This window comes from Hirundo rustica, chromosome 3 (genome assembly GCF_015227805.2).
Source record: "Hirundo rustica isolate bHirRus1 chromosome 3, bHirRus1.pri.v3, whole genome shotgun sequence".
NCBI lineage: Eukaryota > Metazoa > Chordata > Aves > Passeriformes > Hirundinidae > Hirundo > Hirundo rustica.
The window spans coordinates 800,668-816,933 of NC_053452.1; the positions used below are offsets into that span (position 1 = coordinate 800,668).

General features: G+C 46.4%; 2 protein-coding genes across 5 annotated transcripts in view; both read left to right on the forward strand.

The window, feature by feature from the left end:
• The window catches only part of MAP4K3 (mitogen-activated protein kinase kinase kinase kinase 3), a 59,764-nt gene extending 52,656 nt beyond the window's left edge, over positions 1-7,108 (forward strand). For all 3 annotated transcript variants that reach the window (XM_040058025.2, XM_040058023.2, XM_040058024.2), the window contains 4 exons: positions 65-157; positions 1,706-1,776; positions 3,910-3,965; positions 6,046-7,108. In XM_040058025.2, the coding sequence (XP_039913959.1) occupies positions 65-157; positions 1,706-1,776; positions 3,910-3,965; positions 6,046-6,133 (308 nt within the window). In that variant the 3' untranslated portion in view covers positions 6,134-7,108. The remainder of the gene's footprint in view (positions 1-64; positions 158-1,705; positions 1,777-3,909; positions 3,966-6,045) is intronic.
• A 2,775-nt stretch (positions 7,109-9,883) lies between these two features.
• Positions 9,884-16,266, forward strand: part of SOS1 (SOS Ras/Rac guanine nucleotide exchange factor 1) — a 44,977-nt gene continuing 38,594 nt past the window's right edge. The window contains exon 1 of one of the 2 annotated variants that reach the window (XM_040058650.1): positions 9,884-10,003. In XM_040058650.1, the coding sequence (XP_039914584.1) occupies positions 9,917-10,003 (87 nt within the window). In that variant the 5' untranslated portion in view covers positions 9,884-9,916. Of the gene's footprint in view, positions 10,004-13,642; positions 13,662-16,266 lie in introns of those variants that run through there. The other variant, XM_040058651.1, reaches the window with a different exon arrangement.

Consider the following 16,266-nt stretch of genomic DNA (forward strand, 5'->3'; position numbering starts at 1 on the left):
GTCTTCAAATTGGGTTCTGTACTGAAGGTAAGCTATGGTTAACATATCCTTATTTATTGTCTAGGCTGCATAAAAATCGTGAATCTGCAAGGCAGGTTAAAATCCAGCCGCAAGCTGTCATCGGAGCTCACCTTTGACTTTCAGATTGAATCAATAGGTAAGCTGGGTTTCCTTGTTAGTCTGGAATATCCCTGTAGGTCAGAGAGTTGGGCAGTCACCATCTGGATGGAATTTAACGAGAGCAGGTGGTGCATTCTGCATCGGGGATGAGGTGGTCCCAGTTCTGCATACAAGCTGGGGATGAGAGGCTGCAGAAAGAGAGCTGGGGTTGGGAGCAAGCTGGAGATGAGTCAGCGGCGTGCTCTGGCAGCCAAAAAGTCATGGCCAGCAGCAAGGACATGGAAATTCTATGAAGTTGCATATGGGAAAGTTCAGGTTGGATGTTAGGAAAGTGCATTTCACTCAGAGGGTGATTGATCACCAGAGGAGTGGTCGCAGGACCAAGCCTGTCAGAGCTCATGCAGCATCTGGACCATGCTCTAAGCGATCCTCTGGGTCCCTTCCAGCTTGAGATGTTCTGTGATTAACTTGTTCAGTGTTACAGGTGTGTTCCTGTCTAGTCTTAGCTCACTCATTTCACTTGGTGTGGGAAGGCTCAGTGAAAGGTTCAGCATTCCAATTGCTCCTAGGAGCAATTGGAATGGAGTAATAATCCTGGAGTCTCCTTAGATGAAGCTAAATGTCTTGGGAGTATGATGGAGACCTCTAGCCTCTAAAGGAATACCTTAACAGAACCTACATAAACTCCCTGAGTCACCCATGCCTAGCTCATTTTGCACGTGTGTTTGTACAGTCCATTTTTATAGAGCAGCTCAAAGACTAAATTATGTGATATGTCACAGGTTGCATACATTTTGTTTCCTTGTGTGGAATTTGAATGAATTAAATTCCTGAAAGGGAACAGATTATTTTGGCAGTTCTCCAGTGGTTATATACCTGGATTGCACCACCTGCTGTTTAAAGAGGGGTAGGAGGGATGTGTGCACAGATGAAGGGTGGCACCTCAAGAGGAGCAGCAGTGCGTTCTAAAATCATCAGGAGTTGCAGGGAGTTTATTTCTGAGGAGAAGCTTTAAAGTTTTAAGCCTTTCAAAGATTAACCCCCCACAGAGCAGAGGACAAGAAAACATTGCCACTGAAAATAACTATTTTTCTGGCTCTTGATGGTTGGGAATGAGGGGAAGGAAGGATTCAATGTAATTGAAGCTTCTTGCTCTGGGACCTCTGCATTTTCTGTAGTCCTCACCCAGCTCATCACAAAGGAGCTTCCAGTGGCCTGTACTGTCCTGACAGTGTCTCCAGAGACACTCCTGGAACTTTTCTGTTAAAATTCCATAGATATTGTCTGCAGGTATTAAAGGGATTTCCTGTTCAAAGAAGGTGACACATTTAGGAGTAGATATTTTGAACATTTTCCGGGTAGGTGGAAATGTTTTTAAACCCTGTTTGTTAAACAAGTAAATGTATAAATGCAGCTACTTTTGAGGCAGGTTCAGTGACTCCTGGGAGACATTGTGCAGTCTGAGTGGGTGGATGGCATACAATGGAACACGCAGATTTCAAAACCAGAGTCTTGTGCTTCTGGCCTTAAGAGCAAGAGTTGAGTTAATGCTTCAAAACTGATTCCAGTGTTCTTTTTTTACCAGTCTGTCTACAAGACAGTGTGTTAGCATTCTGGAAACACGGCATGCAAGGAAGGAGCTTTAGATCAAACGAGGTGAGTGCTGCATCCTGCTTTAAGTTCTGGCTTCTAATGTAAGCCACATGAAGGAGCAATGCACAGTGCTGGTGTCTGAAAAAGAGTGAAACATTTCAGTCACTTCCTAGGTTAGTCCTAGAAGCTGGAGTCTCATTCTAAGCTTGTTTCATAAGCTGTAAAGAGGTGGAGCTGTACAAGAACCCCCTCACATCTAACAAGCAAAGCAGAAAGAAGATACCGGGCTGGGATGCCACAGAAAATACCCAAAGCTAATTCTTGCTAATATTAATCTTCACCTTCAATTGCTTTGAAGACCACTGTCAGTTCCTTTGCCTCTCATATATGGAAGCAAAAATGTGGGCTTTGCCGACGGTTCTACTGGTAAACTTCAGCTTTTTGTCACGGTATCAAATGAGTTGCCTGATCAGTGTTCTCTTGGCTTACAAAAACTTTGAAGAATTGCCCAGCTTTCATAAGAAATATTTTTCTCTCTTCAGTAGAAAAATACCAGATTGACCTAAACATGGTTTGCTTGTTTTTTTCTTTTCCTAGAATCTCCTTGTTGCTTTTTTAGCCCATTAGATGTAGTTAAACCATTATAGCTACCTTCTCAGCTTTTTTTTTTTCCTCCCTTGCTGCAAACCTCATGTACCCATTAGTGAAAATGCTGTACTTTGTAGGAATTTAATGGCTCTTTTAATTTGGTTGGAGTCAGACTGCTGCTTATTTCCAAGGTGCAAATGTTTCCTGTGGCATTTGTGCCCTGCTCTGCTCCAGCTGGGAGCACCATGGCCCTGGGTGCTGCAGCCCAAGTGGATGCAGTTTGTTGTTTCTCTGAAGCATCAGGCACGCTGGCTTGCTTTGTTGCTGTCAAGACAAAGCCAGAAGCCAAATGAAGAACTGAAAGCAGAACTGGGCTGTTGACAGAAAGCAAGCCACCTAAAACTTTTTTCTCTGTAGAACACATCTAGAGTAAGCTTTTGGGCCTTTTAAAATGCCTTATCTCTCCTGGCTGTTCCACTAGCTGCAGCTGTTAGAAGAAATAAACCTATTTCCTGCTGTACTGTGGAAAGCCTTCAGTGCCAGGCTCAGGACTTGACCATATTTGTTGCTTTTGGGGAGTTTTATACTACGTAACAGGTAGGAAGTTGTTGCATGGAACAAAAAGCTGACTGACTTGACTTGCAGCATTTTTTTCTTTGAAGACATCCTTAGTTCAGATTCCCTATTCTAATACAGTTGGCCTAATTAGGGATGATTTGAGCTGCTTGCAGAGTTATTTCCTTCCACGGCTGTGACCTTCCGCAGTGGTTTGATCAAGCGTGAAAAATGAAAGAGGGAACTGTGAATTCTGACACAAGCTCAAAATTTGGGCAAAGGCTCTACAGCCTTTGGCCTCACAGAAAGCAGGCCATTGCTTGGGTCTGGGAAGGAGGTAAGAATGACACTTCCCCAAGAGTGTGAAATTCAGCTGTGCAGAAGAGGAGCTTTGTAAACAGTGCTGCCTGTTCACAGAGTGACTAAATACCCTTTGGAGTTTGCAGCTCTGGTTGACTTCACTGATGAACACGGTGCTTTTCTGGGTGCTTTGATATTCACATGGCCATAAAGATGTCTCACACAAGTGCAGTTCACCACCAGAACACACAGGTGTTGCACTTGTCTGAAATGTCAGAAGATGAAGTTTTCTTTTTGCAGTGGACATAAGTACCACAGATTAGGTTATGTTTCTCTTCTGAGGTTTTCAGAATATGAATTTAGCGCTTTCTTACTACAATTCAGCATTTCAGCGAACTGTGTTTGATGTGTGATTTGCCTGACCCATTTTTGGATGCCCACTCTAGAGTGACATCAATTGCACCCTATCTCCTTCAGCCAGGGCTGTAAGGAGAATTGTACTGGTAACTCGAGTACCAAGCTGAGCCCTGCTGTTGTGCTTGCAGTTGCTACCAGAGGAATTCATGTAATGTGGGAGGAATTCCAGAAAACTTCTGTATCTTAGTTAAAAGTGACAGTTGCGTTATAATCTCTATTGGATTTTAATTGGCAGTTTGTAACATCAGTCACAGTCAACTATTTTCTCTTGACTGATGTTAAAAACAAAATGAAAATACTTGTGCTCTTAACACAATATTTATTTTTATTGTCTAGATCACACAAGAAATTTCTGATAATACAAGGATATTCAGGCTTCTGGGATCTGACAGGTAAGATGAGAAGGAAACAGGGCATACTAAAATAAAGGAATAATGTGTGTTCTCCTACCTTGTAAAAGTTCTTTTTGCATGTCTCTTGAAAATTCTTTTATAGGCATCTTAGACATTACTTTGTGTACATTTTACCTTCCCATCTTTCGCTTTTACTTTTCTCTTTTTTAAATTAAAAAAACCTTCTAAAAGTGTCTGTGGGCTTACAGAAGTACCCAGCCACACAAAAGCTCTTACATGGCTGCAGTCACAACCTCCAGGAGTGCTTTCCTTTTTGTATTGTAATTCTTTTGTTTAACTTGGTGAAATCTTTACGTTCAGCTGTTCTGCTGCAGTAGCACATCAAGCTCTGCTTCTAGAGATAAATGCAAAAAAATACTTCAAAAATTTAAATATCTCACTTTTCACCCCAGAAAGGAAATGTACCAGTTGTTGTCCTAACATGAGAGTTCAGGTCTTGTAAGAGCTCTTGACAGCTCCACTGTAGCTGTTCTTGGGCATCTGCTTTTGGGACAGTAACACTCTGTCTGTGTGAGCCAGCTGCTGTTTCAGGAGTCTCACCGACTTCCTCAACTTTCTCTGCCCTGGTGTTGAACTTTGTACTCTGTTAAGAGGCACAGAAGCAGCAGCTGTTTTGTCTTTAGGGGAGTGCATGCTGATGTGAGTTTCTCCAGTCATGAATTCACAAGAGCTGCAGAGGCAGGCTTTAACTTTCCTTTTGAGAATTGCCTCTGTCGTAGGCTGCCTGCAGTAAACCCATGTGGCATCTTTAGAATGACACTGCAAAACACTGCCTTGTAAAAACATCCTCTTCCCCAAATATGGGCCCATCTATTGCTGGCTTGCTTTGATAGTTTCTCAAGTCTAAGACAGCGTTTAAAGAGTTTGCCCTGCAATAAACATTCATTCCAATTTCTTTATATTCCCTTTTCCTTGCTGCTCTCTCCTGTTTTGTGCTTGAGCTGTGAAACCTTTTTCCAGTATCACAAGTCCTTTCCTAGGCAGTTCACAGGAGCTGGTGTTCTGGGAAGCAAAAAACCCTGATGTCAGTCTAATAAAAGCGTGTGTTGCTTTCTCCTAATGAGCAGGGAATTGCCTCGTGGCATGAGGTGTCATTCATTCCCTTTGTGGAGCACATGGAGTAGAGGTCAGGTTTTTTGAGCCATAGTTTTGCAGCAAGCAAATTTTCCTGTCTGAATGCACAAGAGATGGGTTTGAGTTTCCCACCATCTGCCTTCACTTCAGGATGTTTGTGGAGGAGAAGTCAATCATGAAGATCCTGGTCTGTTCAGCAGTTTTAGCAGTTCTTGCCTCATGAAAAAAAAAAAAAAAAAATTACACAGTTGGTGAAACAAAACTGTGATGGCTAATTTCTCTTCTTTGAAGAGAAAGGTCTGATCTAAGACATCCCTTATCATCTTTGCAGTTGCAGGCCAGTGTAACCCAGTCTTGTCTCCTATGCTGGCCAAAAGTGGGTGGCAGGAAAAAGTAAGAGACTTTTCACAGAGCAGTCCTTTCCTTAAGGATTCTCTTTGCCTGCAGACTTTTGGCTCTGGGACTCTCAGAGCTGGAGGAAGTTTCTGTGGGTTAGGTTCCATGGACTCAGGGATTAACTAGAAAGGCTCACAGGAGGATCAGCTTTGTTCATCTGTCGTTCCTGTGGCAAGGGGCAGACTAACAGCCCTCAGAACTGGAGCCTGATGGATGCTCCGCAGAGCTCCGGGAGAGCACAGGCCCAGCAGGGGAGTGATGGACACCTTTCAGAACCCCTCACTAAAAGGGTGACAGGGATGCATTGCAGCAAGGGAATTTCCAGCGGGATAAAAGGGATATAAACACCATGGTGAGGATGGCTCAGCACTGTAGCAGGAGCCCAGAGAGTCTGTGGGAGATCCTTGTCTGGACAAGACCATGGGCTTGCTCTGAGGTTGGCATTGGTTTGAGGGGCTTCTGGACTAAAGGCATCCAGGGAAGGAGAAACGGCAACCAGGCAGAGGGATCCTAGGAAAGAATACTTAACTGTAAATATTTTTAAATGAAGGATCGCTCAACACTGTGGCTTTTTGCATTTCCATTTTAGGGTGGTGGTGCTGGAGAGCAGGCCGACGGACAACCCGACAGCCAACAGCAATCTGTACATCCTGGCAGGGCATGAGAACAGCTACTGAGGGCAGCACAGGCACTCACTGTGAGGAGAACACTCCTGCTGCAGCAGCACTCGTGACTGGCTGCAATTGCACAAAAGCTGCAGTAACCCCACTTCAGTTACTTTATAATTTATTGTGGCACGAGAGGAAGATGAGAATTGTTTGTGGTATGGACACAGAAGCGTTACAATACCACGGAAGTGCTTCATTTACTGTTATGTAATCTTTGTACATAGGCAGTATTTTTCAGTGAAACTTCTTGCTGAAGCCCTACACTGACTTTCTGTAGATAGAGGTCCTCCTGTCAAGTACAAGTGTCTTACCTGTACAGATGTAAAAGTCACTGAGGATGCAAAAATTAAATCGGGGTACTATTATAAAGATGTCTCATGTGTTTATTATACAGTGGGGTTCTAGCAACAAATATAGTACATTTAGCAACACTATTGTATTTTATTATATGTAATTTACTAATACAAATAAATATTAACTTTTAGAAGTTGTAACCAAGGCTGTAATCAGATTACAATCTTGTTTTAATTTCAATACGACACACTGGTGTTCATGTTTGCACAATGTATTGAGATGTGATGTATTTAGTCACAAAGGTAAGCTGTGACTTTGTGGATATGACTTGGGCTTCAGAGTTCCTTTATTTCGTTTATTTGGGTAGATTTCTTTGTGAAACAAACCAGTTAAACACCTGTATTTTTATATTTAATTAAAACTTTCCTTATGATTACTTCTCTATGCTTGAAAACAATACCTTATGGATGGGTGTCAGTCCCAGACTAGTGGTACCTGGCTGTAATTCTGCAATAGATGTTTGAATTATCAGTGTATACGATGATAAAAAGTAGTTATTACTGTTTGTCTTACTCAATAGTTTCATATCACGATGAAAAGGAGGGACATTCCACATTGTGGAAATGGCTCAGAGATGTTGCCATTTTGACTTTGGTTGTTGTTTTTTTGGTGGGTTTTTTTTTTGGGGGGGGGGGGGGAAGGTTTGTTTTGTTTTTGTTTGTTTTTTTTGGCCTTATAACCGTTTTCACACTTTTCTTGATTTTAGGATGTTAACACATGGCCAAAATTTAGTTACTACCTCATTGAAACAATACAATGGTTACTACGCATCACGGGAACTTAGTTTTGATCAGAAGTATTTTTGATTGCTATTTTCCAATGGAGTGTGTAAATGCCAAGTTTTAAGCAAAATGCACACATTTGACTCCTTTTTTTGTATATGTTCTTTATATTTTATTGTGATAATATACACTAAAACCAAACTAAATTAAAAGTGATTTATGGCCTGCGTTATTGTCGTGATGGGTAATGCTTTGAAATATGTTCCCTAATGTATATAATGTAAAATAAATTTTTTTAACATGTTGTTGTACAATTAGATTATCACCTGCACTGATTTTCCACGTAAGAACTTACTGAGTTTTCGATTCTGCTATTAAATGGTTGTGCCAAACACAGAAGTCTCTGAATGTATGAGCAGAGGTTGCTGGAGCTCCGCTCAGTTTGGGTTGGCATCAATACCCTTTGGGCAGTGGAAATGTGGATTTGAGCTAAATCTTTCCAAATTCCACCTTGTGTGGTTTCTTCCCTCCCATTTCCTGCTTTTCCACCTCTGTTGATAGCAAAACTGATGGATTTTTTTTTTCAGCAGGTTTATTTTTCTGCATGTGGGGCTCAAGCTCACTGCTCCTGCCAGCCCATCCTGCCTGCTCTGAGCCTGGGCTCATGCTGTGGGGGGAGGCAGTGGCATAAGCCCCACTGCTGAGCAGCTGACCGCCCAGAAAAGTCCAGAAGTTGTGTGTGTTTCACAGCACCCTTTGGAAATCCCCGAGGGGCATTTGCGTCCTGCCTCTGTGGACGATTCCTCACTTGGATGAGCACAAAGTGGCTTGCAGCTTTGTCATGGGGAGCCGGCAGTGGGGCTGGGGGTGGATGTGTCCCCCAGGCGGGGACATTTCTTACACCCCATAGGGTCCAGCTTTAGCAAGGGCCCTGCTGGGTTTTGAAGGATTGCATGGGAAAATAGCTGGTAAAAACAGGGAGTGTGCCCAGACCTCTTGCTTGCCTCCAAGGAAATGCACCTAAAATATAGGAAAGCCTATGTCATCTATGAATGGTGTAGAAAAAGGTAAAAATTTGTTTGGGGAGGGAGACACCAGTGTTCCTTCATGTGCTTTAGATGGCCTTGGATCCAACCTTCTCCAGCAGGTGATTCTTCAGTCTCCTAAGCCTGCCTTTCTCTCCTGAAATGGGCAGAGCACTTCCTGGTGGCGACGGGCAAAACTGTCACTGAGCACCTCAGCCTTTTCCATGTCTGGGGCAATCAGGTCTCCCCTTTCCTTAGAGGATCCTCATATTTTCTGGTGTTCCTTTTATCACTAACGTGCCTGCAGAACCTTTTGTCCTTGTCCTTGATGGCCTGGCCACGTTTAATTCTCTCGGAGCCTTATCTCCTCTAACCCGATCCCTGGTTGCTCACACAACCTCTCTGTGTTCCTGCCAGGCAACAGCCCCTGCTGCCACGCTCCATGGAGCTCTTTTTAGTGTCTGAGCTTGCCCAGGAGCTCCTTACTCATCCACACAAGGCCTCCTGGAATTTTTGTCCAACTTCGTGTCCCACACCGATCCATCCTGGTGCATCCCACACTGATGCATGCCGTGTGTCCCACAGCGAGCCATCCTGGTGTGCCCCTCACCGATCTATTCCCGTGTGTCCCACACTGATCAATCTCTGCGTGTCCCACACCGATCAATCTCTGTGTGTCACACGCCGATCCACCCCGTGTGTCCCTCACCTGTCCATTCCCGTGTGTCTCTCATCGATCCATCCTGGTGTGTCCCACGCCGATCCACCTCCTGTGTCCCTCAGCGATCCATTCTGGTGTGTCCCTCACCGATCCATCCCGTGTGTCCCACACTGAACCATCCTGGTGTGCCCCTCACCGGTCCACCCCGTGTGTCCCACACCTATCCATTCCCGTGTGTCCCTCACCGATCCATCCTGGTGTGTCCCACAGAGATCCACCCCGTGTGTCCCTCACCGATCCATCCTGGTGAGTCCCTCAGCGATCCATCCCGTGTGTCCCACACTGAACGATCCTGGTGTGCCCCTCACCGATCCATCCTGGTGTGTCCCTCACCGATCCACCCCGTGTGTCCACACCGAACCATCCCGGTATGTCCCTCATCGATCCACCCCGTGTCCCACACCGATCCATACCGTTTATCCCACAGGGATCCATGCCGCGTCCCTCACCGATCCATCCCGGCGTATCCCACGTCGATGCGTCCCGTCTCCCTCACACCCGCCTCACCGCCCGTCCCACGGAGCGGCCGTTCTCCCTCCCGCCGGCAGGGGGCGCGCTCGCGGCCTTCCCGCCGCCGACGTCACCTCCGGCGGTAAGGCCGCGGCCGCGCGTGGCGGGGCGCAGGCGCGGGGGGCGCGGGGAGCCGCCGCTCCGCGCATGCGCCGCGGCCGCCGACGGAGCGGGCGAGGACGGGACCGGGGAGGCGGCGGCGCTCGCGCTCCGACCCCGCCCCTCGCGGCCCGCGCGCGACCCCCGGCCCGCCGCGCGCCCCCCCCCCCCCCCGCCGCCCCCGCGAGCCGGGGCGGGGAATGCGGCAGCCGCCGCCCCCCCCCGCCGCTGCGGGCCTGCCGCCCCCGCCGGCGGCGGGGGAGCGCCGGGGCTCCCGCTGAGCTGAGCGCCGCCGGCCCTCCCGCGCGGCTCCCGGCCCGCCCGCCCGGCCCGGCCCGGCCCGGCCCGGCCCGGCGGCACCATGCAGGCGCAGCCGCTGCTCTACGAGTTCTTCAGCGAGGAGAACGCGCCCAAGTGGCGGGGGCTGCTGGTGCCCGCCCTCAAGAAGGTGAGGGGCGGCCCGGGGGCCCGCGCTCCGGGAGGGGCTCCGGGGCCGCCTCGGCGGTGCCCCGGGCCGGCAGCCGCGCTGAGGCGATGCTGTGACAGACGGAGCCGTGTCGATAAAACCCGTGTGACGGACGCGCGAGTCGTGTCCCCCCTCAGCGCGGAGGGACCCAAGCGGTGCTGCCGCGGGTTTCTGCTCGTTTTCCTTGGTGACACGACCGGGAATAGGGGGGGGGAATTGTTGTGAGCGACTCCTGAGAGAATTTTGGTTAATTAGTGTTCGTGTCTAATAGCTTTTAGTTAACCTTCTCTTAGTTTAAATACCTTTTTGCTGAGAAGGCTTAATCAGGACGAACGAGCAAGTCTTGCTCCCTCAGGATGGTGAGGCTTGTGCCTGTGGCGTGGAAAGAATTTATTTGGAAGAGAGGGAAAAATGGTGAGGGCTCCTCTTCCACTTTTGCAGCCTGAACCCAGAAAGTAGAAAGAAGGCTTAAGAAACAAGTTTTCTGACAGTGTTACTTGAATTGGCTTCAGATTGCAGAACTTCGTGTGGTTTAGTCGTGCGCGGCAACACTTTCTGAGTTACTGTGTAGTTACAGCGATGAACTGCAACTTTAGCCTGAAAGGCTCCTTCCTCGGGGTGGTTGGGAGCTCTCAGGTGCTGCAGTTGTACACACGCAGTATTTCTTCCTAATTTCCTCTTGCAATGCGTTGCCTCTCTTCTCTGGGCATGCTCCCTGAGGTCTCCAGCGCCGTGTGGCTTTGCCCAGTTCTTGGAAATCCTTTTGCTTGTCTCATCCATAGCACGTGCTGTTAATGTCTTATCCCTGGATAGTTGCTTCCTTGAAACTTCAGCGCTTAACCACACGACTCGCCTGTGGTGCTTGTGGGCGCTGGGACACCCATCCAGCTTGGAAACTGGAGCTACCCAAGGTCCCAGCCACAGAGAGCTTGTTCCTTTGGAGGATGGTTCATTCCATGGTGGAGCAAATGTTTGTCGGATTTGGAAGGAGTCTCAGTGCTGACTGAGGCTGGAGTGCATGGAATGAGGATTCAAAGCAAACAAGCGTTAACGCTTTGGAATAACTTGACGTCTGAAGTGCCAGATTTGTTCCCGGTGGACGAGGAATTCGTGAAGTCACCCTGCATTAAAGATACTTCCTGAAGGAGTTGGATGAATTCTGCAATGGGAAAAGGAATTCTGGAATCTGATGTCGGCAGAGAAAGCCAAGGATGAGGAGCTGGCCCTGCAAGGTACAGTTGTCTTGGGTTTGTTGTCCTCTGCTCTGTTTGTCGGTGTGGATAGAGGGGTGACAGGTGTAAGGTGGAGTTCTGAGGGCTTCACACTGAAACTTGTACCTGTCTGGCAGGTGCTGGCTCTTCTGACCTCAGCTTCTCATGAGGTCACCACCTGTTTTCTACCTCCTCTTGGGCTGTTGCTTCTTACTACTGTTGTTTTTGTAAAGGTGGAAATAAAGAATCTGTCCACGTTGTCACCGGCTTTACCGAAGAGCAAAATACTTGAGTTACAGGAAAACTGAGTGGCAGATGAAAATGTTAAATTATTATGTTATTGGCTTCTGCATTAGTGGAGAAACCGTGTCTTGTATGTCCCTAATGTAATAGAGGTACAGATAGTTTTGAGTAGGGTGTTTTGCCCTAATAAAGGCCCCTAGAGTAATGAACCTGTGAGGGGTGGCAGGTAAACCCTTGAGCTTGCCCTGAGGCGTTCATTTGTCTCTTGTGGTTCACAGGGCAGGTGCAGCACTGCAGTCAGTGACCCCTGGGCAGCTCACCAAGGGCCTGAGCTGCGCCTGCAGGCCAGCACGTGGGGCTGCTAAAGTGGAGAGGGTGGCAGCCTTTCCCGGTGGGATCAAAGGGCAGGGCTGTCCTGGAGGGGAACTGCTGCCTTGTGACTTTGCTGGGTCGCCAGAGCGTTGCTGTCCCGGTAGGAGCCAGATTTTTGGAAGCTCACCTGTGTCCCATTGTCGCTAGAGGAGAACCTTTCCTTCACTTGTCCCTTAGCTGACCAGATGCTGACACTCCTCAGGCAGTGACAGCTGAACTCCACCTGAAACCAGCTGCTTGTAGAGGCAGGATTGTGATGATTTCCTGCACAGCTGGAAATTAGACTTAATAGTTTGTGGGGACCAGTGTTGAATTAATAGGCCCGTTGAGGAGGGTGGTGTTTGAGTTAACATTGTAGGAGCACGTATAGCAGGATGGAGTGTTTGCAGCTCTTGGGGAAAGCTGCCACACGTGGACTGAATCATTAAAATGCCATTGCCCTTTTGTAACTGTGAGTTGGCTTCTAATGCAGAGCTCAAACTACAGCCTCGGGATTGCTTTCTTAAAAAAATGGGTGTTGTTGAATCATTGCAAATAGCTTTCTTTTTTCCCAGTGGATTATTTGGATTATATTTTTTATCAAGCAGCAAACCCAAGAATACAGAGTGAGAATAAAATCTCTTCCTACATCAGGCAATTCTTGGGAGACTATGCCTTGTGTTTGGTTGGACGTGAACCTTAGCAGTAGGGCTGCATTTGCAAAGAGCACCTCTTGTACCATTGAGATCATCAAGTAATCCCTTTTCTTCTGATTCTTCTTCAGATGCTGTCAAGATAGACTCCAGTGCACTCAATTAGGAAGAAAATGATGTCAGCTGAGATTCTTTTCTGCCTGGTCACCGTTATTTTGAAGCTGCAAAAGAAGAGTGTTGCAGGGATCTTTGTTTGCTGGCAAGAGGCACTAATCATGGTGATGAGGTACAAGAAAAGGAAGAAAGAATAACAAACAGGTATCTGAAATTGTAGTTGCAAGGATGGGCAGGAGGTGAGATGCTGGGAGATGCTGAAGATGCAGGATTCCAGACATTCGAAACACCAGAGGTCTTGGGTACCTGGAGACGGAGATACACAGCTTTTAATGCACCTTGGAGAACAGACTCGGGAGGGACACCTGCCATGTGATGCCTCTTCCAGCACTGGTGTTCCTCTGCCAGTGAATTTACACACTTTATTCTGGTCATAAGCATATTCTGGATAACTTCTCTTGAACATCATTCCTCGTGGCTTCATCTTGTTGGTGTGATTTGTTCACGGAGTCGGAATTTCTCTGCACAGGTGTGATGCACTTGTTCCCTGCTCCGTTGGTTTTTGCAGTGGGAAGCATGTCACCCTTACTGATGGATCCCTTAAGCCATTTGATGATGGGGAAGAACGAAAGGATGTTCTGCTGTTTGCATTCCTCGAGTTGTTCTGGATCAGTTGAGCGATTAAGCAGGGGTACTGCTGGAATTTGTTGTGCTCAGAATGAGTGCAGTGGTGTGGCCTGGCAGCTGAAGGGATTTGCTTCCTCACTTAAGGAAACTGTTCCAGACAGCATGCTTCCAGGGACTCCACGTGTCATCTGGACCTTGCGTGGAGCAAAAGACGTGGGAAAAGCTGCTTCGGTCACCACAGAGTTCTCAGGAAGCTGTTGCTGACAAGGATATTTCTACCTGATTTTTAGTTACCTGGCGCTTCAAACTGGTGACAAGCCAGTTGCCACTTGCTACTCAGAGTGGCCCTTCTTACTCTTAGCGTTGCTTCACACAATGTGTAGAGCTTTCTGAATTTCTGATGGCTGTGGAGGATAAAACTGAGAACATCCTACAGTTCAGGTCTTTACTGCATGATTTTTTTTCACCTTCTCAGCGGAGCAGTGTGACACTGCTGCCCTTCTGAGACATCAGCAGAAACGTTAGGAAAAATCCGAGTCCTGCACCCTTGGTGAAGAGTGCATCCAAGACATTTGTATTTGATTTAATTTACTGTGCTTTTAATTGATCAAGGTAACAAAACGTGGCCAAGGTTACCAAATATCGGCAGGGATGTACAAGAATTGAAGAAAAAGCTTTTCAAGGAGTGCTGACTCTGTAAGAGCACTCACCCATGCGAGGTGTACATCAAGTACTTTGTCCTGGAGTGTTTAGCGATAAGCTTGTCAGTGGTTTTTTAGTCATTGAGGGAAACTAGAGAAAGGATGTGTTGAGTAAAAATGAGGGTTACAGCATTAGTGAAGACTTCCTTTGAGGGTGGTGAATTGAAGAAAATTCTCGCCAGAATAATCTCCTCTGTTGCCAAATTTATTTCTACGCTGGATTATTTCTACTCATAATCCATTTCCAAAGGTTGAGAAAAATTTCTGTGTAGAAAGCGACTTACAGTCAGTCAAGTTTTATCTTCTCTGATAATGCTCTGGAGGGTGGCTTGGCATGTTGTCTCATTACAGAACTCCTTCCGTGATGTGGTAAATGCGATGCTTTTTTCCCTTTAGACCATTTTTTACAAGCCCTTCAGCTGCCACCAGGGCAGACTGGCAGCAGTGCTCATGCTCAGCAGTGAAGTACCATTGTCCTTCAGCTGGAGTTGTTTTTTGGTTCATGGTGTGACTTCTTGCCAGAGTCCCAGTCCAGGGGTAGTCCTGCCCAGTTATGAAAAAAATTATCTGTAACCCGCAGTTGAGGCTTCATTTTTATTTCAGTTTGTTACGTAGCTTTAGAACTGTTTTCTTTAGAATTGTTTTCTTTAGAGCTCCTTCAGAACTGTTTCCTTTTTTATGCCATTTTCTGAAGCTGCTGGGGCTGCTGCTGCTCCTGATGGACTCAGGTCAGGTATTGTTCAGGAAATGCTGGTTCTGCTTATCTTTAAATAAAGAAAACTCTGGTCATTTTTCTTTTGAGAATTAGGAAAGGTTGTGGAGGTTGGATATTCAAAAAAAGTGAATACTTGAGTTGAGTGAAAACAGCCACGGTGGCAGGGATTTGTAGCTGATGTAGGTTGCATTTGCCCTTTGGAATTTGTTGGGGTATTTTGAAGATTTGAAGCTTCTTTTAAAAGTTTTTAAGCTGCTTTTTTAGTAATTTCCCTTATCGTAAGATAGGCAGTTTATTGTGTGTGTAGGAGGGAAGGGAATGGTTCTGTCATTATTTGAGGGAGAGGTTAAATGTTTAGATAAGAATCTGATCTAAATATCACAGCACTTCAGAAGTTGTTAGTCTGTTTTTATCGTGTGTTTTCCTAGGCAGGATTGAAGGATCCGGTGGGATTCAAGCCATCCTCCCCCTCTTCAAGGGTGATAAGGCAGGGTGGCCCAGGGTTTTTAATTTCAGATCGGAGATGACTTTGTGAGAAAGATGGAAAGCCCCTGGTAATTCGATCTTCTCTTTTTTTTTTTGAAACTAATCATGTGATGGTTTATGCTTACAGATGTTCCCATTTCTTGTCTTCTCTTACTAAATCTTGCATCTTACCCAGCCTTGCATCATGGCTTAGACTTGGGACTTGCACCGAGTACCCTCAGATAGCACTCTGTCATTCCCAGGCTGAGCCTTTGGGTGCTCCAGCAGCGCAGAGACTGAGATTACCCATCTCTGTGATAACTGTGCAGCTAACTCTGCTGTACTTTTCCTTCTTCGTCTGGCTGTTTCCTTTTGTTCGCTCCTATGACTTTGAACCCTGATACTCAGTCTCACGTAGCAATGAAGGTTATTTACCATCTACCTAATAGAGATAAGCTGTGCTGGCAACTCATGATGTTTTCTTCTGCCAAGGTGGATGTTGTGTTCGAGTGGAGCTGGGCAGTGGCCTTTGAGAAGGATGGTGTCACTGCCCCCAGACAGAAATGCTCAGGGAAAATGTCTGAAACTTTTATCTCCTGAACTCGCAGTAGGTTATCACTGTTGACTCTGTTTTGGCTGACTGTGGATAATGTTTCGGGTTATGGCCTGATGTGGTATTTTTGTTTGTTTGTTCTTATTCCTGTAGGCTCTGTGTCACAGACCAAAGGAGCCGTAATGAGGTTATTAAAGTCTGGTCTGTTTTCTAAGTAAAGGAGAAAATAGAGCTGCTCTTCATCACTCCAGTTCCTCATGCTCTGTGTTTTTACTCTTGAACTGACTTGGTAATTTAGCACTTCTTGAAATACAAAGTGCTGGAGTATAATGTGGGGAGACTGTAATACAGATTTGTTCAGTTCTGCTTTAAAAAGAACCACACATTAAAGGCAGCATCTCCCAGACGGCTCAGATCAGCTCTGCTCTTTAAGAGAACGCTTTGGCAAGTCTGTAATTTCTGGTGCTAAGGTGTTCCAAGCTGGTACAGTATTTCAGATGTCAGTGTTTGAATTGTAAATAATGTTTGGGACTGCCTAGCATGCTGTTATTCATGTAGCTCCACAAACACGCTCTAGCTGTGCACAGCAAAGTTCTTAGGAAAAGCGAAACT